Source organism: Colius striatus, chromosome 3 (assembly GCF_028858725.1).
Source record: "Colius striatus isolate bColStr4 chromosome 3, bColStr4.1.hap1, whole genome shotgun sequence".
Classification (NCBI taxonomy): domain Eukaryota; kingdom Metazoa; phylum Chordata; class Aves; order Coliiformes; family Coliidae; genus Colius; species Colius striatus.
In genome coordinates this window covers 44,025,520-44,049,677 of record NC_084761.1, presented here as the reverse complement: position 1 = coordinate 44,049,677, position 24,158 = coordinate 44,025,520, and the positions used below count along the sequence as shown (strand labels likewise).

General features: G+C 35.8%; 1 protein-coding gene across 4 annotated transcripts in view; it reads left to right on the top strand.

Annotated features, from left to right (window-relative positions):
- Positions 1-24,158, top strand: part of AIMP1 (aminoacyl tRNA synthetase complex interacting multifunctional protein 1) — a 37,484-nt gene that overhangs the window by 4,057 nt on the left and 9,269 nt on the right. For all 4 annotated transcript variants that reach the window (XM_061994175.1, XM_061994174.1, XM_061994173.1 and 1 more), the window contains exons 2-5: positions 14,150-14,283; positions 15,007-15,120; positions 17,167-17,325; positions 19,337-19,548. In XM_061994175.1, the coding sequence (XP_061850159.1) occupies positions 14,175-14,283; positions 15,007-15,120; positions 17,167-17,325; positions 19,337-19,548 (594 nt within the window). In that variant the 5' untranslated portion in view covers positions 14,150-14,174. The remainder of the gene's footprint in view (positions 1-14,149; positions 14,284-15,006; positions 15,121-17,166; positions 17,326-19,336; positions 19,549-24,158) is intronic.

Sequence of the window (24,158 nt, the reverse complement as noted above, 5' to 3'; positions counted from 1 at the left end):
TCTTTTTTTTTTTTTTGCTTTAAACTGTAGGGGAGAACCATGGCAAGGGAATAGATTGCTAGGTGAGACGTTTTTCTCTCTTATGTTTGTGGTGTAATGTTGTGTTCATTTATTAACTCATTAGTTAGTTGCCTTTACACTTTTTAAGCCATAAAGTCTTCTAATGGTCAAATTCTTAATTACCATGAAACATTTTACAAGCAGGCATTTCTGGCTCCAAGTGTTTTTCCTTTGTCACTGCATTCCCTTGATTATTTCTAAACTGCCAAAGCATTGTGTATATATATTTAAATAAGAAAAGTTTCTTGTTTGAGCATGATTTAGGTCTCTGACAAAGGCTTAGAAATTCAGTATGGTTAGAAATTTGCTGTCAAATATAACTGGTTTTAGATAGGACAATTGCTGGAACTCCTGATGACAAAATTTGTTGTGGCAGATCCCTCCTTGTCTTTCTTAGGGACAGTTGCATGTGATGCAAGTTGTGGCTTATTCCTAGGTAGTATTCTCTAACATCAGGTGATTGACCAACACAAAGAGATCAGTTTAATTTATAGGACTGTTTTTTTTTCTAAATGCCAATTTTGACTTTTAAGGTAGTTTCTCTAGGAGGAAAAAAAAAAAAGTATGCCTTTCAGGACTGGCAGATGGTGGCTTTCAGATCTTAGTATTCTGTTACTTCTTTATTGCTAGCTTAAAATAGTTTGCAATTTCAATTTTGAGTACCTGGATGGTTCAAATGGAAAAAGAAAGGGAGCAATTCAATAGCTTGTTTATTCTGCTATGTTGACTAATCTACTAAGTAGTTTTTGTGCTGCTGCTCACAGGCTAAAGTTGAGCTGCATTACTAGTACTGTGTGACCACCAAATAATTTGTTTCTGGATAGTCTTGTGTGTTTTTCCTCTTGAATGTCCTTGGCTCTGTTCCTTTTCTATTATTCAGCAAATAAAGTCTCCTACCATGGGATTGGGAACAGGAACAGGGGGATAGGGGGGATAAAAGTAACTAGGAAAATAAGTCGGAATCTGCACAATCTTTTCTTTGAAGTCTTGGAGGAGAGCACCTTCCAGTTGTTCACTTGCATCTTTCTGATTTGTTTTGCATCATTCTGTTTTGCCAGAATATTGTCAGTTGGTGAGCGGCTTTCTGGTAAGGATCCAAAAAACCTTTATTGTCTATACTGTGTGAACGATATTAATAAGATACGAATTACTTTAAAAGGGATATATGAGGGAATCACCTCTGCCCACTGAGGTGAAAGACAAGGTTTCTCCTGTTTTATTTACAATCTAGAGTCATGATCGTTTGAAACAGATCTATTTTGATCTTTAAATGCATCAATGTAGGCCTGTAAGAGCAGCTATAATCACTTGTTGACACCGTTTCTAAAGAAAACGAATTTGCTACCTTACTGAAGTGGGAAATGGATAAATTTCTCTTTACTTTGTACAGTTTTGAGAGAGAAATTCCAGAAAAGAAAGAATTTCTGCTGATTTTTTTCCAATTTTTATTACACTCCGCAACTTTGTAATGTTTCTTAAGTTCTTATGCCACTTGGTGTAAATTGACAGCCTACAAACTGTTCCTTGACTTAAAGAACTATAGAGAGGGAAGTTTAAACTAGCATTCATATTAGAAAGCCACGTATACTGTATTTATCATTCATTAAACACAATTCATGTAGAAGAATTCTTTCTGATTTCCTCAAAATACTGGAAAAAAAACAGAGACTCTACTGGATTAGAGGAAAATTGAATTCCTCTCATAACCGCTTCTCCTATGTGTTATCTCATTTCCTAATTATGTGAAGGCAGACAGATTCTGAGATACTTTTTGCCTTTGAAAGTGGCTGGCAGTGCATGAAACATCAAAAATTGCCTCAAGTTAGAAAAACTCTTCTTGAGATCATTTGGTACAATCTTTTATAGATTGTACATTGTAGAAGACTTATTGCCATTTCCTTCTCATCAGGAGGTTTCCCAACATAAATTCAACTGAGTATGAAATAATAGTTTAAAGATTAGTCTCTGACTTCAGGACCCTCTCTCGGAAACAATCCATGGCTATTGGATCTGTTTTCTATCCCAGAGTGGTTCTCTATTTCAATTTAATATAAGGCTTTGTAGTGGCATCATGTTTCAGACTCTGGAGATGAGTGAGCAGATCACTTCAGCAGCTCTTGTTGGCCAGAGTATCTAGGGACTACTATTTCTATGAGAGTGCATGAGAGCCTTGTACATGGGCCTTGCAAGAGGCACTACGTTTGACTTGGTAGCAGCTGCTCTGAAATGAAGGCTGTTAGTTCATACTTGACCCACTGTAAGGTTTGAAACATATCTAAAGTGCTGTAGTAATTGGTAACAGGCAGTAAGGAAGTCACTGTTGCCAACTAGGACATGACACTAAATTGTACACTAGGGAAATTAATCTTTTCTTGGGAGTTGAATTACCCTGCTAATTTACAGTGGGTAAGTAATTTCACATCCATATGACCATCTATAAAATAACACTTGTGATAAAAACTAGACACCTATTTTTTTACTTATATATAAATTAAAATTAGATTTTACTGACAATTTACCTGCAAATTTTCTATTTCTGAAGTTGCTAAACCAAGATATTCTAATTGAAAAGTTTTTAACTGATTGGATTTTTAATAATTTGTAACACAACAAAATTAGAATTTATCTCAATTTGTCTGAAACTATGGAAACAAAAGAAACTTTAAGTTTCAGGCTATACCCTGAAAGTTGCTTGGAAGATTTTTCTGTCCAATATCTTGGTCTTTGTAGCTAACGTCAGCCCTCTCAGTATCCAAGATGTGTAAACAAGGGTTTTGTTTGGTTGGTTTTAGTCTGCACAGATCTAGAATTAAAAGAGAAGAAAATAATTTTTAAAAACTTCTCACTACATACAACTACAAAGAAGGTTCTGGAAGGCAGTTACAGGATTTTTTGGTACCATTAAAAGATATAATATTGCTCTTCTTTCTCTCAAGCAGTGCTTAAGTAGTTATAGAAGTGATGGTTCAGCAGTTTTAACCTAGACTGACGTACTATTCACAGAATCACAGAATTTGGAAGGGACCTTTAGAGATCATCTAGTCCACCCTCCCTTGCTAAAGCAATTCCTAGATCTGGTTGCACAGGAACGTGTCCATCTAGACTAAACAACCCTAGTTCCTGAAGCCTTTCCTCATAATGAAGATGTTCCAGTCCCCTGATGATTCTGATGTCCCTGCACTAGATTCTTTCCAGAAGTTCCCTATCCCTCTTGAGCTGGGGAGCTCAGAGCTGACACAGGATTCCAGATGAGGCCTCACCGGGACAGAGTGGAGGGGGAGAAGAACTTCCCTCAACCTTCTGGCCACACTCTTCTTGATGCATCCCAGAATGCCATTGGCCTTCTTGGCCACGAGGGCACATTGCTGGCTCTTGTTTAGTTTATTATTAACGAGGACTCCCAGGTCTCTCTCTGCAGAGCTGCTTTCCAGCAGGTCAGTTCCCAGCCTGTACTGGTGCATGAGGTTGTTCCTCCCCAGGTGCAGGACTCTGCATTTGCCCTTGTTGAACCTCATGAGGTTCCTCTCTGCCCAACTCTCAAGCCAGTCAAGACCTTGCTGAATGACAGCACGGCCTTCTGGTGAATCAGCCAGTCCTCCCAGTTTGGTGTCATCAGCGAACTTGCTGAGTGTACAGTCTGTCCCCTCATTCAGGTCGTTGATGAAGATATTGAACAAGACTGGCCCCAGATCAGATTCCTGTGGAATCCTACTGAACACAGGTCTCCAACTTGACTCATCTCTATTGATCACCACCCTCTGGCCTCTGTCATTCAGCTGGTTCTCAATCCACCTCACCATCCATTCATCCAAGCCACACTACTTGAGCTTTCTGATGAGGATGTTATGAGAGACACCGCCAGAAGCCTTGTTGAAGTCAAGGTAGATGACATCAGCTGCTCTCCCCTCGTGTAGCCAGCTGGTTATGCCCTTGTAGAAGGCTATCAGGCTGGTCAAACACGATTTCCCCTTGTTGAATCCATGTTGACCACTGCTGATAACCATCTTTTCCCAGTTATCACCTTTCTATTCTGGACTATGCCCAAAGGATTACTGAGTACAGTTACTTTGAAATTGTGTTATCAAGTGCTTATAATACCAGTGCTCACAGCAGCTGGGATGTTCCTTGCTTAGCTCTTTTCAGTGCCAAAGTGTCAACACATTGTTATTCATGAATGTCTGCAATGTTTAATTAACAGAGGAAGAAAAGAAGGTGTTGTCGCTGTCCTGTAATAGCTAGGGTTTTGCAACACATGGCAAAAGGTGATCCAAAAAACTCTTCATGTTTCCCTATAGTTTAGAATATAGAAAACAACAGAATCCAAGAAAACTCCTTTGGTTTGGGAAGGTCATTTGTGAGGATCAGCTAGAAAAACTGCAATAGTCAAAAGTGTGTTCTGATAGCATAGGGCTTACATTTGATTTATCAGTCTTGGCAAATTATTTGGTTTTCAAAATGTGGAGTAAGTGTATAAAATATGAGCAGTAGTTCTCTATTATTCTCATTTTAAAAAGAGAAAATGTGTTAATATAAGCAGTGTTTGCTGTACGTGAAAAAGTGGTGGTTTTTTTGAACTGATGCTTTATACACTTTATTTAGAAATTATAGTTGCTCTAAAGTCTTTGCTTCAAAAGTTACTTGTTTTTTTTTCCTGCTGGCAACAGCTATCTTTGTCTGCAGACACGTAACTCTACTGACAACTTCTTCTGCAGAGTTATTTTCTGTTATTTCCAAAAAGGAAAAAAAAATATTCTGTATATTTCTGCCACATAACTTAAAATCATTGATCCTAAAGGTGGGTAGTTACAATACTTAATGGTTATATCTGGAGTTTTTTTAGGTAGATGAAATGCTTCCTAGGAATTTTAAGTTTCTGTACATGATGAAAGACCTGCATTTTGAGGCTGATGCCAGGAATATGCTGTGGTAGATACTGCTGGTGCATGGTTTTGAAGTGACATGTAACTGCTTCTGACTTCTGAGGATTAGTTGTTGTCAGCTCATTTTAGCTTGAAAAGTTAATTTAAACTTTTTGCTCCATAGCTGAATAAATAATTTTCTCTGCACAGCATAAGTTAGTATCTTTATGGAAGATTTTTGTTAAAATATTGTTCTCCTGTATTATGTGAGTAATTTGAACACTAGGTATTTTTTGTGATGAATAAAGCTGGGCCAGTGAATGTGTGTGGGAGGTTTTGCCTATGTAAGTAAAATAATGCAAATGTGGGCTCATGGTTCATTGAGGACCACTTTTCTTCTTAAAGCTTTGTTACTCCCAATTAAGAGATGTTTCTATTATTCTTGCCTTGATTACACACAGATGCACACAAATGTGCAAATTTTCAGGTTTAATTTTCTTCAGATTTTATTTGGCCCACATAAAAGAATACTTAAAATTTTGCCTCAATAAATGACAGCAGTTATTAATGTGACTTTAGCCAGAGAACATTGATTCTTTTGCTATACATCTGAATGGTTTTATGAATAAATACTGGTCATTTTTAACCTTAACACTTTCTGTAAATGAACAGTTAAATCCTCTTTTCTTTTAGCCCTGCTGCTAGATACTACTTTTACATTTAGAAAAGCTGATATTAAGGTAAAAGCAGTAAATTTCAAGAATCATTTTTGATACAGTTGACCTACGCAAGATAAACTAGTAGGCAGGTTTCAGATAACTAAGGATATTGTTAATTAAGATTGAAAAGGGGCGACCAATATTCCTGTGAACTACCTAACCAATACTGTTATGTTGCAGACTACTGTTGACATGAAATAAGTTGCTTAATGGTATTCTTACTTCCAAACTCTTCAAGTTTCTGAGAAGGTATCTTTAAAATGTCTCTTTAGCATCTAGGGTTTTTGACAAGGATTATTATCTGTATTGCTCTGACTTAAAATAAGAAGTTTGAATTTTGATAAATACTTCTAAAATCTAATTTCATTCTCAGGAGAGACCTATCTTATGGAGAATGGAGTAAACCATTTTTCTTTAGCTTTTTATAACTGATGTGCCTGTTCTGAATTAAGGAGATAATGTACTTGCTCAATTTTTTAGGATAAAGTTACAAAAATCAATAAAATACCTAAGAAACAGTGTTCTTCTTAGTATCAGCAGGTAGATTTCAGTGCAGTTGTGATTATACTTCTGCTGTCTGATTTATGGGTAGTTTACTCTCTAGTTATAACAGTAATCTAAAGCTTTCACTCCCCAGTAAAACCCTAGAGGGTAAGCTATAGTACAGATTCTTTGAGTTGCTGTGGCATATGCTGACCTTGCAGACTTGTCCGGATGCAGCTGAGTCCACTTAATATTTCTAAACTTACAGGCATATGTGTGTGTCTGTAAACTCCATCACCTGTCAAGGAAGTTTTATGGGGATACTTTGAGGCATGAGTAGCAGCTACTTTTTCTTTTTTATATATTCAGTGATAGCTGCTAGATACACTGTGATTTGGAAAAATAAAGCTTTTATAAATGAAGAAAAAAGCCTCCCAACAACAGCCCTGTCAATTTTCAATGTAAGCTTTCTGTTCCAAATAATTGAATGTATTTTGGGTTTGGAAATCTATGCTTAAAGTCAAAGAAAAAAAGACAGCATATTGTGGGTGTTGCATCTTTTCCATCATGGAATTTATGTGAGAATTCCTTCTGCACATGATGATCATTTACTATAAGATTCCAATAGTACTATTAAGATATTGATGCACTGGGGTCCAAAAAGATACACACCGCTGAAAAAAAAATACATAGGAGTGTCCAACTGTTCTGGCATATGAGCTGCTACTTAAATTTCAGACTGCACTGTAAAGCACAACCAGATGAATATCTACTGAACTTCCAGGGGACCTGGCGGATGCAGTGGGTGTGTAACCTGTTGGGACTGAAGTCAAGCAGTGCAAAGAAGTTGCTTTTCAAGAACTATGTTGTGAGCCATCTATATCTATTGAATTACTGAGTAGTCTCACAGTAATAAATTGCTATAAATAATTGTGTATACAGTCTTTGTTACTGAAATTTTTTTGTGTCTCTGAAGGCAAAAACTTTGTTACAAACCACATCCAAGTCACTTAACTTTTATCTTAATCTGGACAGAACTCCTTGTAGTCATATCTCTGCTTTGTTTAGTCCTTGGGGTGTCTGTTCAGAGACGTGAAAGAGTACCAAGTTAGTTCAGAATTGGATTGAGACAAGAATTAGTAGAAACTTCTCCCTGAATACTAATTTAGAACAAGCTTATAGCCGGAACGTCAATGGAATTGCAAGTACTCCAGTTTACCATAACCTGTAGTGTGTTAAGCAGCTGTAGTGCAGCTGTAATGTGTTAAGATATGGTGCAGTTAATATGTCATGCCATCTACTAAATCTTGAAATGTAAAATTTAATAAAATACTAAAAAAACTTCTTGACTATTTAGTATCTAATGATCTCTACTGTACAGATCCAAGAGATCTATTTTAATTCCAACTAAGCCTGTCATAATAGACTTAAAGTAAAAATTTTATGCTTCTACATTTATTTATTCTGACATATGCTTGTCCCAGTATTTCATTCATTGCTTCTCATAAATTTGATTTTTGCTGTGACTTGATTGTGAGTTTGATACATCGTTCCCTTTCAAGACAGACTTGCCTTCATGTTTAAAAAGAATAATTACTGAGTAACTTCTATGGCCTCAAAACAGGTATTAGTGGATGGGCCTTTTCTTGATAATGTTCATCATGTTTTAAAAAAATCTTCTGTGCTGCAGTGTTTTTCAATATGAAAAAGTTTGGTTGTGTGTGTTTTTACTATTTACGGCCCTTTAAAATAGGGAGGAGTAGACTCTTAGGACTACTAAAAGACCTGTCTGCAGCTGGGATTGAGCTTGATTTATCTGGCAGCCAGAAAGGTTGGACTGTAATCTCCAGAGCTAGCAAATCATTCCTTGGGGCTGGCATTGCTTCTTGGAAGGACTCTGTTAGACATGTTAGTTGTTTGGAAATCTGCAAATCAATTATTCTGACTCTCAGTCAAAAAGATGTGAGTTGAAATAACATATGGCAGAAACATAGAGCTTTGCCTAATGATTTACAGTTTAGAAATTGCTTTCAATACTGACTACACGGGAATTTATTGTTTACTAATAATTAAAAATTTGTATTTATGTGCTAAAATAAAAATCGGGTGGTTCAACTTTTCAAAGTCCCAGTTATAGCAATCACTTGTTTGGGAATTAAAAAGATAGAATTCTTGTGTCTTTTTGCAACTCTTAAGTCTGCAAAATTGTATTGCCATACTTTACCCTTTTACGTTCTAGGCTGCAATCCAATTTTACTCATATTAAAAAGAATGTTCTTTCTTTAGCGAAATACAAGGATAACAGTTAAAATTTTATTTGATCTTTTATAGTGGCACATTTGTAGTACCTGGTCTAATTCATTGGCCTAGTACTTAGAGTCAGAAATGAGATTCCATGATGATTTCTTTCATCAGAATTTCTACATTTTGAGATTTTACACTGCAGTTTATCAATGTTGCTCTAAATGTTGACCAAAAAAATAGTGTGATTTTTGTTATTTAGTTCAGGAAACCTACATTTTTACAGTGCTAGCAGTATACTTAATTCTGAGACACAGGTGAGCTGTGATTTAGATCTTAATTGATACCTTCCTGCTGTGGATTAAATGATATTTAAGTGTGATCAGGTGCACTATGTCTTTTTGCTGTAATTTAACAAGGAAACTAGAGCTTTGATTGTGATTAAGTAGTCTCAAGCAATACAAAAGTTAGTATCTAATATCTAAGTTACATCTGTTTTCTTTCTCAGTATTACAGTGTTCCTTACCGATACTTTAGCCAATTTGTTAATGGGTTTAAAAGCCATGGTTTTTGAAAGCTGTTTGTGAACAGATTCATGTTTTGCATTTGATTTCCAAAATATCCTAACAACAGAACTATATCAGTGCAAATTTGCAACTACATATTGTTGACCAACATCTCCCTAATGACAAATTGAGAGCTGCAGCTGGTCTTCTGTGCTTTAATTAGAGTGAAATAGGGAGACGATCAAGTAAAAATTAAAATTCAATCTCAAAACTAATTAGTTGTACCTCTCCTCAGTTGTTGGGGTTTTTTTTTATAATTTAAGTTTTCATAGTTTTGAAAACGGATCTTAAGTTTTTTTCTACCAAAAATGTGATATCAAATTAGATAACATACATCGTAGCTGAAGATGTTTACTGTATCAAGTCTGGAATACTTTTATCATGAGTTAAGTGAAACCCATAAGAGAAAATTGATTTTTAAAATGTGAATCCCAATTCTCTGAGACAGAAGATGGGACAATTTATAGCAACTTGCTAGTTGCACTGATACTTTGGTTTAGGAAAAGATAACATAGTTCCAGACTTTTTTCTTCTGTTTTGATCTGCTTGCTATGGTTCTTTTGCAGAATAAAAAGGTGCAATGTGATATTCTTAAATCTGATTCACTTGTGTCTTGACAGTTTGTAGAAGTGCAAAGCATAGGAAAGCGGAATCTGGCAAACAGCTGGCATGTGTTACACTTACAGGTTTTTACAAGATTGTCTGCTAGAAATGACCATGCTCAAAAAAGATGCTCAGATAGAAGTCTTTGAACACACTTTTTGTTGCAGAAATAAAGCAGTTGATACTTTCTGTCTTTTACAGAGAGTACAATACTTTGCTATACAAGCTGGTTGCAATAAGGCATCTTGAGACAGCTCACAGAAGAAGAATAAGAGTTTGAGAGCTGCTTGAGACTTCATAACAAAACTGACGAAGGGGAATTGCTGTTAAATATTTTCCTGTCAGAGAAATTACCTCTGTGTTGTCAGCCACTTGTAGAATAAGGCTGATCCCTCTGATTCTGCTTTGTAATGACAAACTTTTAGTTTCATCACAGCATCTCAACTGAAAAGCAAACTTCTCTTTCTTCAGACTATTTTTTTTTTTTCCTCCTAAGGTTGCTGCTTCCCTGATCTTGACTACTGGTATCGATAAACAGGGCGTCTGTTTATTCTGTTTTGGTCATCTTGTGATTGCTAGCTTCTGTTTGGTGAAGATCAGTAAGATTGGCTTTGTGGTTGAAATACTTGATTCCTCCATAGCTAGGACAAAAGCAGAGCAATGAAGGGTCAGGGGGGAGGTGGCACTCCTCATTATACATCTGCTAGATGTGGTGGGCTGTGAAAGCTTACCCTCTTATTGTGGAGGAGTTATATGCAAGAGAAGAAAAAAAGAGAAGCAGTCAGTTGTCATGTTTTGTTTTGTTTCACGTAATTTGAGAGGAAAGTCGGAAAGTCGGCAACTTTTTGTCTAAACACATGATCAGGATGATCAGCTGAAACACGTGTGGCATTTGGTTGTATTGTAAAACCCAGGGGGGAAAGAATGAGAATAAGAAACAAGATAAGATGCCTGTCACCTAAGAGAGCAGCGTAAAACTACTGAATTGAAAATGCTGAGATAAAGCTGCATCAATGTCATGTGTATACTTAATATCTACATGGAGAATTGGAGAACGTGTTGATCTGTAGGCAACAAGTCTTCCTAAGCATCCTGCAAGTTAGATCTCGTGCAATTCGTAATCTTGTTCTGTCTGTTGACGTTAACAAATCACTGCAAGCAGAAGCTGAGAACTTTGAAGTATTGAGCCTTTTTAAACCTCCATCTGAAAAAAAGAGAATGCTTAAAGCTAATTATTTTAGATTTTGGCAATCAGTTGACTTCCAGCTTATGGGGGTTTTTTGCTAAAATGATTGCTTTTCCAATAGTGAGAAGTAATCAGTTCCATGTTTGGACTATGAATAGATTCCAGGAACCATTTTTGAAGTTTAAGTTTTAAATCTTGTCATTAGTTTTATGGGGCTTTTGGCATTTTCTTGCTTTTAAAAACATAATATTAGTATTGAAGAGGAAGCTACAACAAGGTTTGTTTTTAGCATCTTGGTATATCGCTTCTTTATCTAGACATATTCTAACATCAAAGCCAATGCCAATAAACCAACATTTGTTAAATATCTTGAAAATTTGGGATGGTTTTACTATATGATTTATTGTAGAGACTTTACCACATTGGGGACTCTTCCACATTACTGGTTCTTGAGAAACAAAGTAGAACACTGCCGGTTTTCTCCTGTGAGGGTACTGCTACAACTTAGAAGACTGCTGAAGGCAGTGCTTTCTGTTGAAAAAAAATATAGGCAACTCTTTTAATCAGCAAGTAGGATAAGAATTTAACAACATTTATGTGTTGATATCTAACTCATGAATAACTGCAGGACTTGTGCCTTTCCTTGAAGATTGAGTTCCATTATAGTGGAGCAAGTGGGTTTTGGAGCAGTTCTGAATGTCTTGCAGTAGTCCTCTGAAGTTAAACCATTTTCCTTACCTTAGCAACCAGCTAACTCCGGGAGGTTAACATTCTCAGAAGGTCTGAATATAGCAACTCCTTACTTGTTTTTCAAAGTATTTTGTTTTAAGGGAAAACAGCTTGTTAGCCACAATTGTATGAAGTGACTTTCAGTTGGCCTCTGAAGCATTTTCTACAAAACAAGTCAGAATGTACCTGTAAGAAGATATAATTCTGATTTTAAACTATACTATTTCTGATTTTCTTTCCTATTTTTAATTTGTGTATCATCAATAGGAGTTAATTGTGGGATTTTTTGTGTGGCGTGGGGAGGTGAGTGTCAGGGTGATAGAGGGCAGAAGAAATAGGGGGAGAATTAGAAAGGAAAAGAATTAAAAAAAAATACTATAACCTTTGAACATTGCAATGCTAATGTTTTTAATATGTTTCATAATTTATTATAAAGGATGGATCTTGAAAAAAAATAAAAAAGCTATGTGCTCTTTTTAGTTACAGTTGTATCACTCTGCTGATTGGTTTCCTGTGCCTGTGCAACATTTCATTTCAGTCTATTGGCTTTGTAAGCATCGGAAATACCTATGCCTTTGTGTTACTGTTAGAATACTAGATTTACAGAAATTTATTTGACAAATGGGAAAATATCTACCCATTGTAATATTGTAACTTCATTTCCAGATCTTCAGTTCATTAGCCAACTTGGCTAAAACCTATAAAACGTACCAATTCTATTCTCTTTGAAGTTTTAGTAGCATTTCTGTTGTTGTTGGCAAAGTTTCTGCTGTGAGTATTGTGTTCCCCTGAGACAATATGTAGCTTGCAAGAAACAGGACTGGTATGCAGGCAGTAATACCCCAGGCTTTGTATTGTGTTGTGCCGTAATATATTTATGCCTATTTCCATTTGATTTACTCAAATCACTTGTTTCCTTTTTAAAGGCCTTTATTTTCACACTGCATGTGAAAGCAAAATTATTTTCTTATTATTGGAGATTAATTTGAATATTAAAATTACTTTAGTTGCCTTGGAGAGATGATTTTACTGCTCTTCTCTACATAAGAGGTTCATTCTTCTAAAAGAAAAATCTGTTGTGGATGAGTGGCAGGTGTGATGGCAATAACAGTCTTGCATTTTTAAGCAAAACAGTGTGTGTAAAACAGACTTTGTATTCGATTGCAAAGAAGGCAAGATTCATTCATCACTTTTCCGGGAATAATATATTCCATGCATCATCTGACTACTGCATCTCTCTCTGACTTTTGTGAATTTTAGTTTTAGAACTTTTAACTACACTATTCCTCATTCATTGTCTATTGCCCTTTTTTTATTTGTTTGAGATTTATAGCTGTGAAGATTGAATTCTTTGTAATAAAACATTAAAATATCAAATGTAAGTTGATCCTGAGAGTGCAGCAAAGCTGATATGTTGACACTGGCATGAGCATGGTGGTATCTGTTCACCTTCCAGTTATTTCTAAACTTGTTTTGTCTTCAGCATTGCTTTTGTTGGAAATCCCAACATGAAATATTCATACATCAAAAACAGGTTTAGGTCATAGTGTCAGAATACTCTTGCAATAAAATGGGAAGTTTTCTGCCAATTTGATATGAGAAAAGGCATTTTTTGGCTCTGATGAAATTGAGGAGTTAATACATACATCTGGATTGCCGTTTTCTTACCAGTTCCTTCCTTGTTGCAGTTGATGAGCAAATTCACAGGAATTGCATCCCTATTTCTTATGAAGATCAGCAAGGTCTTTTCCCACTTATGATCAGTTTTTCTTATTATGTAGATGAGGTAGCTGGCAGTAGAGGATCAGCATCTAGATAGTGAGTGGAAGAGTAAAAGCACTATGCTACAGATATGAGTGACTGTAATGGTATTTTATTATTATGTTGCTACTATAAGTTGGACAAATTTATTAGTTTTGAAGAAATGAGGGCTGTACACAAGGCATAACTGGTTTCTGAGACATGAGAAAAATCCACTAAAAGGAGTTAAACGCCTTAAAAGAAGATTAGACAGTATTGTGCTCTTGCCTTTACTATTTTTTGTGTGTGTCTCCTGCTTCTTTCATTTGTTACTTCTATGCCTGGCCTTCCATTTCATTGGAAATGAGACAATATAAATCAGTGCTATAATAACTGAAGGTGTAAACCTTCAATTGAAGTTGTGTTAATACTGTGTTAATACTGATGAATTCTGCTTAAAAGTGGATTCCTAATGTATGCACAGCAACGTATGAGGTATTCAGTGTATTCTGAATAAATTTATTAGAAAAATTTGGAAATTCTCTAGCGATATTTCTGTGTTCTTAGTCTCAGTAAAATGCTACATACACTAATAAATTTTTCAGCTAAAATGAAGATAGAATCTTCTGTCCAATTTTTTAAATTATTTTTGTCTCATTCAGACCTTTCTTTTTGGTTAAAGTGGGTTGGGGTTTTTTTCTGTCTCATGAGGGAAGGGCATATTTTGTGCAGCTGGGAAGAAATATAGCTTTTCTTCCAAGGTACTTGAAAGCAACTATTAAACGTCAGATTCTGTTTAATGTTTTTTGTTTGGGCTTTGCATTAGGAGATGGGAGCCCAACTTGTTTGCTTAATAAATTTTCTTATTCAACAACTGATCTTATGACTTTTTCATGTGGTAAGAGATGGTAGTGTTAGTCTGTTAAGAAGTCATTAATTTTAGACTGTTTGTTGTTTGTCTAGGTTCTTAGCTCGTTTCTTGGTAAAGATGGCAGCCAACAATGCAGTGCTGAACAGACTGGAGCAGAAGGGTGCAGAGGCCGATCAAGTTATTGAATACCTCAAGCAACAAGTTGCACTGCTCAAGGAGAAAGCTAGTAAGGCATTATCTGTCATATGATCAACTTGTTAATGAGATAATCATAGGAAAAAATGTGACCATGGACAACTTAATTGATGCTATCAGCCTTTTAAGTATGTTTTGAAGTTCTCCAATATAAAGCTTGTAATTGTAGCACCACTTCAGTGTTGTGTGGTTTGTGGGGTTTTTTTGAAGCTGCTAATCCTGAAATAGAAAAATTATGAATAAGGAAGGATTAATGAAACAAACAGGTTATGGAAATTTCATAGGATGTTATTTCATTTTATGAGGAGAAAGAGAACCGGAAAGAGTATGAGACTGTGTGTTTGTCTGAATGCTTTTTTACTACTATGGAATTCTTTCATGAGTATTATACCTTCAACTTACATATTTTATGTATCTCATTATCAGTGAATTAATGTAGTCAATATTACAAGCATATTTGGACTGTTGTTAATAGTGTTCTTGGAATTTTTTCTTTTGAGTCTGTTAGAGGAATGAGAAGCTAGTATAATTGAGAGACAATGTGAGTACCTAAGTATTGTAAAAATGGCTTTTCCAATAAAAAAGGATTCCAAGACATTTCTGATGATATACTCCTTGAAAGTTTCCACTTCTTTTGGAGCTTCAGTTATCAGTTTTCACTTTTAACTTTTTCGTTAAAAACAAAACCTCTGTTTGCCAATTGACAAATGCTAACTATTAAAGCGTATAGTTTTTAATACAATGTTAACTCTAGTCTTGCAGGCTTCTCTCCGGGAAGAGAAGAAGCTTCGTGTGGAAAATGCCAAACTGAAGAAAGAAATTGAAGGGCTGAAGCAGGAGCTGATTCAGGCAGAAATTCGAAATGGAGGTGAGGAAAAAAAAGTCCTCTCCTTATACAACATAGTTTGGATAATATTTTGTGCTAACTAGATCTATCTTAATTCTGTGATTCTTAAATCTGTGATGATTCTTGATTATTCTTATATGTGAGTCTGTCACTTCTTACAAATTATGGATTTTCCTAAGTTCCATTCCTATGACAAATTACTTAACTCCAACATTTAAGTAAGCTGCAAGCCTTAAAGGTACTTACACCAAATCTTAATCAGACATGGAACTGGTTCTTTGTGTGTTTTTGTGCGGTGCCTTTCATAACAAGCCCGGAATTTGACTGATGACAATGACTTCTTAGAATATATTAGAAATTGCTGTCTAATGCATCTTGATACTCCTAGTGTTTATTCTAGCGTGACTGAGAAATCCTGATGGAAATCAAACTGTAGTTCAAAGTGCAAATGGACAGTGACTTATTAGAAAATCTGTGGTCATGTAAAATTAGAAAAAATGTGGTTTGAATTTTTTATTCTGTACTTAAAGAACAACCTTTCATGTCACTTTTTCCTCCTTTGCACTCCTCTGTATAGCTCTGTTCAACTTGTACCATCATTATGTAATTCTTGAGAAAAGAGAAAAACAATGCTGAAGTGTTTCAGATCCATCATGCTTTCTTTAAAATGATGTAATTTTTCTACCTTAGGCATGAATAAAACTTTACCATGTACTAAATCAAATCTTTAGTTTATATTTCTCTGTTGTCTGTTAGTCTGCAGCAATTTTTAACAGGTAGAGGATATTTCACAGAACCTTTGTTATGCTTGAGAGAGAAATCTCAAGATACATGATTTTTACCAAGATGGGAAAGAGCTAGGAAATTAATATTTAGCTTGACGTGCATCTTTTATTTGGTTAGCTTATCTAAAAGGTGGTAAGACTATATTCAGATGTTTTGAAGTAAATTCGTGTGCATTAGCTTTGACAGTATTAAGTAGTTGAACACAGAAATTGTATGGACACAGAATATAAAAAAATATCACTTGAGGTATTTTTTCAAAGATCTAAGAAACAACAAGTGTCTCCACAACTAGCAGGCAAAACCACAAGCAAGTGGTTGTTGGTACAACAAATCTCAGATTCAAGTGATTTTTAAAGTTTTTTTTATAAGAATATAAGTCATGCATATCACTTCATTATTGAATAGAGGAGGCATCAATAAACCGTGCAGTTCTACAGAAAAGTTAGTAAGTATCTGAAGTGTAAGAAGGATAAACTGTGTAATAGTGACACTAAGAAGAATTAATCAAACAGCAGTTAATACTAGCACAGCCCAGGTTGAAAGGATCATCAACAAATCATCTGATCTAACTCTTTGTGGGAAAGAGAGCCTAGATGATATTGTATAGCACACTGATGATGCTTTTTCAATATAGTGATTTGGTAAAAAGCCGTAATGATTTTTAAAGAGCAGAATCCAAAGGGGAGGTAACTCTTATGCTTCCATCTTATAAGACTCACAGTAAGGTGATGTCCAAAGTTCTACATCAGCAGTTTAAAAAGAAATATGAAGGCAACATGAAGAATTTAGGGAAGTGAGGAATCAATTAGATCTGTAGACAATTTCTTAGAATCTGATTATTTAGGCTCAGTTTCTTTAATGAATCAGAAAGAGATGAGGAATTATCTGACAAAAATATAAAAATTATTTTATGCATAGAAAATTATTGAATAGTCTCCAGTATGATTAGCTAGAAACTGAAACTAGACAAACATTAATGAGAAATAAGGAAAGCAGAAATAACTATAAAAAGAGATGGTATTTGCTTGTATCTTTTCCTGTATTTACTGCTTTTTCCATTTAAAAAATGTGTAGTCCAAGACATTGATGTAGCTGACCAGATTAATTAATGTAGATTGAGTTCTTATATGTATTTTGCAATTTTTATCTTATTACTCAGCAGTTGTGGTTTAGGTATTATAAGCAAAACTTTCAATGCTCTCTACTATTTTTATTTGTGTTGGAAACTTAAAATGTCATAGTTCTGTTGCACCTTCTAATTATTGTGGTTTTGATTTTTAGTAAAACAGATAGCAGTTCCTTCTGGTACAACTGTTTCTACAACATCATTTTCGGATGATATTCCACAAAGTACAGTAGTTGCATCATCTCCTAGTTCCAAAGATCAAATTCAAGGTGAAGATGAAGAAAACAAAAAGAAGGGAAAGGTAGAAAAAAAAGGTACTGCAGTTTTCTTAGCTGTGATAAAGAGTTAGAGCATTTAATTTATGTAAGTGCTTTTACATCTTTTTGGGCACAGAAAAAAAACCCCAGTTAGTACAGCCATAATAGGAAGCATCGTGTGCTAGCTCCTAAAATCTTGGAAGTACTTGAAGCTAATGATAAGGCCCTTAAGTGAGCTACAGATTCTTACTTAAATGGGATACATGGCAAATTTATTTTATTGTGACTTGAACTTCCTTACTTAAACAAATAAAAAACAAGCAGCCCCTCGTCCTGATTTAGCCCCATTCAGGGACAAAAGGCCACGATTCGACTCAAGTACCAAAGACTTGAGAATTGCCAAAGGACGGGGAGAGCTCAATTGTTTCTTATGGTCCAGGACAAAACAGAGAAAACATGAAATAATTTAATCAACCACCAACTAAAACATAACCATAAAACCTCAAAACATAACAAACAGAGAACAACACAGAATAGTACAATGATGAAGAGCACAACCAGCCCTTTAAGACCACCTTCTCCCCACCCCTCCCCTTTTCACAGGCTCAGAGCCCTGATTCTTGTGTCTTTATGTCTTTCCCCCCATGAACGACTCAGTGGGATAGGGAATGGGGATTTCAGTCAGTTTATTCTTGATGGCTTCTGCGACTCGTCTCTCAGGGCAGGTGGGCTTCTCACCAAGGTACCTCACACGCTCTCTGCCTCTCATGTGGGGCTGCTCTGCAGTGCACAGGCTCTCCAGCACGGCCTGTGCCATGGCCGTCTTCTCACACAGTCTCTTGCCTGTTTGGATCCACTCACCTGGAGCTGCTGGTGGCTCTCAGTCCTGCCATTGCCCTCCATGGGTTGTAGGGGCACAGCCTGCACTCTCACCATGGGTTGCAGAAGGGTCTCTGGTCTCGTGCTCCTCCTTCTTTCCTCTTTCTCTGACTGTGGGGTCCACATGGTCGCCTCCATCTTGTACCACCCCTACACCTCCTCCCAAGCACTTCAAATTCCCGTCCTTAAATAGTGATGACAGAGGTGCCAGATTGGGCCAACCAATCTTGGGTCTGAACCCAAGAGCCAGGGGAAAGTCCGAGAACTCTTTACCAGATCTGCATTGCAGCCCCCTCTCTCTCTTATCAAGCAAAAGCAGCTCCTCACAAAATCACGACACACCTCAATCCCCGCAAAATCCTACAACAAATGAAAGCAAAACACATACACCCAAAGGAGGGAAAAAATATTGGAAGGAAGAGGCCACAAAGTTTAGAGAATTTTTTTGGCAGACTAGATGACTTTCTGTTCTGAAGCTTAATTATATTTTTTGTGTGTATTTTTCATGGCATGACACTTGCTAATCTCAAAAGGAATATCTGAATACACATTTGAGTATGGAGATTGTTGCTTCACTGCTGTTTTATACTGTACAGTATGGGTGAATTCCACGTCAGTGAAATCTCATAAACCCTGAGTTTTTTCACACACTAGTATATTTGGGAAATGAAGAATGTTAACTATGGTATTCTTGCTTTTGTGACTATAATGGTTGCAGTTGCAGTGGCTTAGCATTGTCTACAGTCAGAAGCACTTGTTAATCACTAGTAACCTGATGTCTAAACAATTGTCCAGTGTCCCTTTGGTGAAACACCATGGCAAGATTTACTGATAATTGCTAATTATTGAAACACTACTGTCAGACTTATTGATGTGGCCTCTGGAAGCACCTGTGTGTCACTCAAGTGCATGTTAGCTACACTTAAAGTTCAGGATGTCTTCACTTTAGAAACAATACCTCTGTCCAAAAGTGGTAATTACGTGTAGTAACAATCTAAACTGAAGCATGTATGACATTCTCCACTGGAAATTAGTAATAGATGTGCTAATTCTCTACTCATCATATGTGTTTTACACTGGATTTACAATTATTTTTGAGATTGTAGCTTGCTTTTCCCTTGCAGTTGTAATATACATTATTTATGCTTCTTTAAAATGTTTATTTCATGAACTGGACTTTCTTTAATAGGTGAAAAGAAGGAAAAGAAACAGCAGCCAGCTGCTGGAAGTAGTAATGCAAAACCTGTAGATGTTTCTTGTCTGGATCTTCGTGTGGGCTGCATTATTACTGCCAAAAAGCATCCAGATGCAGACAGTCTGTATGTTGAAGAAGTGGATGTTGGTGAAGCAACCCCAAGGACTGTCGTCAGCGGTTTAGTGAAATATGTTCCTCTGGATCAGGTATTGACAAAGTTTCCTTTTCTAAGTTAACCAAAGACCTTCATCTGTTTATAGGATGTGTTTTCATTCTGCTAAAAGATTTTTACAGTCATGAAAACAAAAATAAAATGCAAGTGCAAGTAATGTGTAACAGCATTTGTCAGAAAATGGAGAAGAACCCTTGCTTCAAATCAGTTCCTTTCTGCTTGCCGTATTTCTATGTCGGGATCTTATTCTGACTCCTCTGTAATACCATCGGTATACAGTGGACTCCTGACCTAACAGATGTGACTTTCCCTTCAGTTTTCCTAGTCTGTGGGGAGAATAATAACTTTTTTGCTGTTATCCAGACTTACGAAACCTTTGCCTTACAACTCTCTTTATAGCCCATTGAAATGTTTGTCATGGAGTAATGCAAAGAGCATGTAAATTTAACTTAGTTGACAGTGAGTAGCCTTAACAGTGAAATACAAAATATGTATTTTCAATTCCTTGTCTGGAATAGAATCATCCTCTATGCTTGTTTAGTTGATACGCTTCTGTGCATGCGTCATGGTTTAACCACAGTCAGCAACTAAGCCCCACGCAGCTGCTTGCTCACTTCTTGCCCTCAGTGGGATGGAAACAAGTGTCAGGTAAAAAAAGGAAAACTTCTGGATTGGGATAAGAAAATGGTAATAACTAAAATAAAACAAAATATAATAATAGCAAAAATAATATAAGAATAATGATGAAAAAAATGTAATTAAAAAAGAGAGAAATAAACCCCAAGGAAACAAGAAAACCACAATCCCAAAAATCCGAGTTATGCATGAGATATGATATTGAAAAAGCCTTTGGGTCAGCTGTCCTGGCCATGCTCACTGCCAGCTTCTTGTGCACCTCCTTACTAGCAGAGCACGGAAAACTGACAAGTATTGTCTTATGGGAGGTGCTACTCAGCAACAACTGAAACATCCTGTTGTTGTGAACACTATTTTCACCAAAAATCCAAAACATGGGCCTGTACCAGTTAGTAAGAAGAAAATTATTTCTATTCCAGCTGAAACTGGAATATTTATGGGTGTAAAAACTTCTTGCATGACGACTTTAAATGTGGTGCATTGGTGAAGCCAGTGGTGGTGAAGTCAAGAAGTTGCCTGCTCAGGTATCATGTACAGACAGATACACGTGTCATCAGTAACAGGGATATGGAACTGAAGCATGAGGTGGACCTTGCCAGTACTGAGCTCTTCCGCTAGCAGCTGGAGACAATTTCAGAACATTCTGGAATGACAGGATGGATTGGTAGCTGCATTTGGCTTTTTGAAGTGGATCTTTAACAGCAATACTTTTCTCAGACAATCCTTTTTTGAAATTCAGACAGTCCTCAAGTGCCATTCTTCTACTTCCTGAAATCCTCTTGAAACTAAAGAGATCCTCACGTCAGTGCTCTGAAGTGAAGGACAAGAATGCAGGGCATGTGTCTTCAACTTAGCAAGAAGAGAAGAAGCCACTCTCAGCCTCCGGAAACACTATCCTACAGCTATTCTTTGTGAGAGGATCCATTACAGATACATGTTATGAGCTATATTGTGTCACTTTTATAGCAGAAACTTTTTCTTTCTACTCAAATGACTTCATCATTGTTTTTCTAAATTGTTGTTTAAGGATTAGTGTTTTCCACCCAGGAATTGGCAAATGTTACTGGAATTTATATTTCTCTCTCTTTGATAGAATGGTAATTATCTTTTTTATACATACTCTTTGTCTAGCCTGCAGAGAATATATGTTTCATTGTAAAGAATAATGACTACAGCATAACCGTAAACTTACTGACACATTCTGTGCTATATAGGACACCTTTCTTAAAGCAAACCATGTTTTTCCTCTGTTTTTATTGCATTATATTTTGAGGCTATATTAAATGGTACTGTATTTCTTTACAGGTATGAAAAAAAAGAAATAACTGTGTAACCAAACTCGTGACTTGTAATTATTTTTGCTGCCGAACTTATGATATAGACAAACATAATAGATTGAGGAGGGCTTTTTGTTGCTTTTGGCATTACAACTCACTCTGGTTTTAAAGCAATCAATGTGTTAACTCCTAATCAGTAGTCATTGCAATCTGTCAGTATCTAATTTTGAGATGCAAAGGGATGGTTAGTTGATACTCAGATATAGGTAACTTCAAGGATTGCATAAAAAAAAAGAGCAACTTAACACTTGTGCTTCTTGGGTTTTCTGTAAACTTCAGGATTAACCTTTCCCTCTGTTTAGTTTCCTTGCTTTATTTCTTCCTCTCACCATGCTTCATTCTACTAGTTTGTTGGGAAAATGCAATTTTATTCTGAATGTGGAGTAGCTGTGACAACTAACATTTTTCGCTAGAACTAGATCCGTTTCTCACTTATCTATCAGTTTTGGAGTTTCTGGATGTCTCAAACAAAAGGTTGTCTCTCAGTGAAGGTTGTTAGCGTTTCAAGGAGACAACATTTTAATTTTCTTTGCTTATTCTCAGCTCATTTATATATCAAAGCTTTGAGGACTCAGGGGGTGTTTGTCAGTTTCCCTGAAGCCAGAGATTTGCGGCTGTTTGTTTCCTTTTAAGTGCAGAGTTTTGTCTGATGGCTCTCAACCAGAATTTGCCTAGTGGGTAAAAACACATATGCAGAAGGAAACACACTTACTGACTGTATTGTGTCACCTTCAGCTGCTTTTTAGTAACACCCTGTGTTTCTGATATAACTTTTCATGTACAGGGAAAGGGAGTCACATTTCTTAGATAACCAATGTTATCTACCTGTTCAGAAAATTCTCCAATTTATTTTTCCAGTTACTTTTGAAAAACTAGATTGTTTCTTTTGTTGCTCTAATTTAAGGAGTTACAGAAAATGGTCCATCAGATCTTACTCTTTATTGCTGACATATTTCAGGGTTTTATTTATTACTTACTGTAAAAAGATCACCTAAGAGCAGTACAGATAAAATGATACCCAAACATCAACTTCCTTGGTGATTAGTAAACAGTAAATTTTGTGCTTATTATGCATGGAGAGGGATTTACTATTGTAATTGAAACCATGTTTTCTGGAAATGTTACAGTAAGTCACTTCTATAAAAATTAGCACAACTAGTTTATAAAACAAGCAAACAAAACTAAAAACTTTTGCAGTGTTAGGAAACAATGGCTTCTTTTTTCTCTGTACCTCAGGAATTGACATTTATTTGAAGACAAATTAAAAATTGAGCCATTTATTAAAAAAAAAACAAAAAAACCCACAAACCTTGAAATAGCAGTGATCTGATTTGGCTGCCCATCTTGGGCTGGGTTTTTCTCTTTGTTTTATAAAAATCTTTATTTAATGTTGTGTGTTTTCTTCCCACATATTCATGAAATCAATGCACATATCTTAATATTAGACCAATTTTTCAAAAACATTTGAATATACTTCCTAGCAAAGTTATGGAATATTGTGTATGTTTGAAATGTGAGTACCTTTTAATTTTGCAGATAGTAATCAACTTCTCATTCAGAAATCTCATTCAATATACATATGAACATTTGAGCCACTGGGATTGGAAAGAAATGATATAATGCTAGTTTGTTTTTCTTTCCTGTTAATTTCATGAAGATGATGATTTTCATTTCTCTATTAATGCAATCTGATTTTGTCAGTTTTATAATCTCTAATACAAGAGCAATGCTTTGAAGTCTAGAATTTTTTTTAAAGTTCACTACCAAATGCAGAGATCTTGGTTTTTTTATTCTCTATATCCATTTTCTAATTGTTATTTAGTGCTAGATAGTGGCTACAACTTGCATTTTAGTCACTGACATTTTACAGCCAATATTTACGTTTTGGGCAATAGTTTAAGAAACTATGTGGAATTCCGAATAGTTCATCGTGTGAATTTTATTAAGTATTAATCCTGCAGTTTTGTCTGAAGTTTACATTGTAATACACAAAGTCTGAAATCTAGAAATACAGCTTATATATACGAGTGTGTGCACTAGGACACACACATATATGGGAGTTACGGCTTTACTTTCTATCTCTTAATGTTATGGGTTTAATTTTTATTTAGCTTGGCAATGTGCCTTGTTTTCTAGACTAAAGTGTGGCAGTTTCCCCTAAAATTGTGGTTGTTTTTTTCTTGTTTAATATTATAATTCTTATTTATATAAAATGACAAAGGAGGAAACCAGTTTTGCTCTAACAAATTGCGGTTCACAGTATTTCAATGGTACACATCCATTTTCAATGGTTAAAAAAATTCAAAGCATTTGGATTAAATAAGGTAAAAATTAAGATTCAAGTGAGCTAACACACCTGTGTGCTTCCAGTACACAATTCAAAATTTTTATCTTAGAGCTAGCTTAATTTTTAGAATGTTTAATTTTTATTGTAATTATTATTGTTAAATAGAAAGTATTTGATTAATCTATCATAAGTGGACTGACGTGATGACCTAGAATGAGTAAAGATGGAATGTGGTTACTGATGTGCAGACATTGAAATTGTGCATCTGTTGCTGTATGCTTCTTTCACCACTGTTAGTCTCTTTATTGTTCTGTTATAAAAATTAAAGTCCCCAAAAGCATGGGGCACTTAAATACTCCTGTCGTTCTTTTTTCCTTCCCCAAG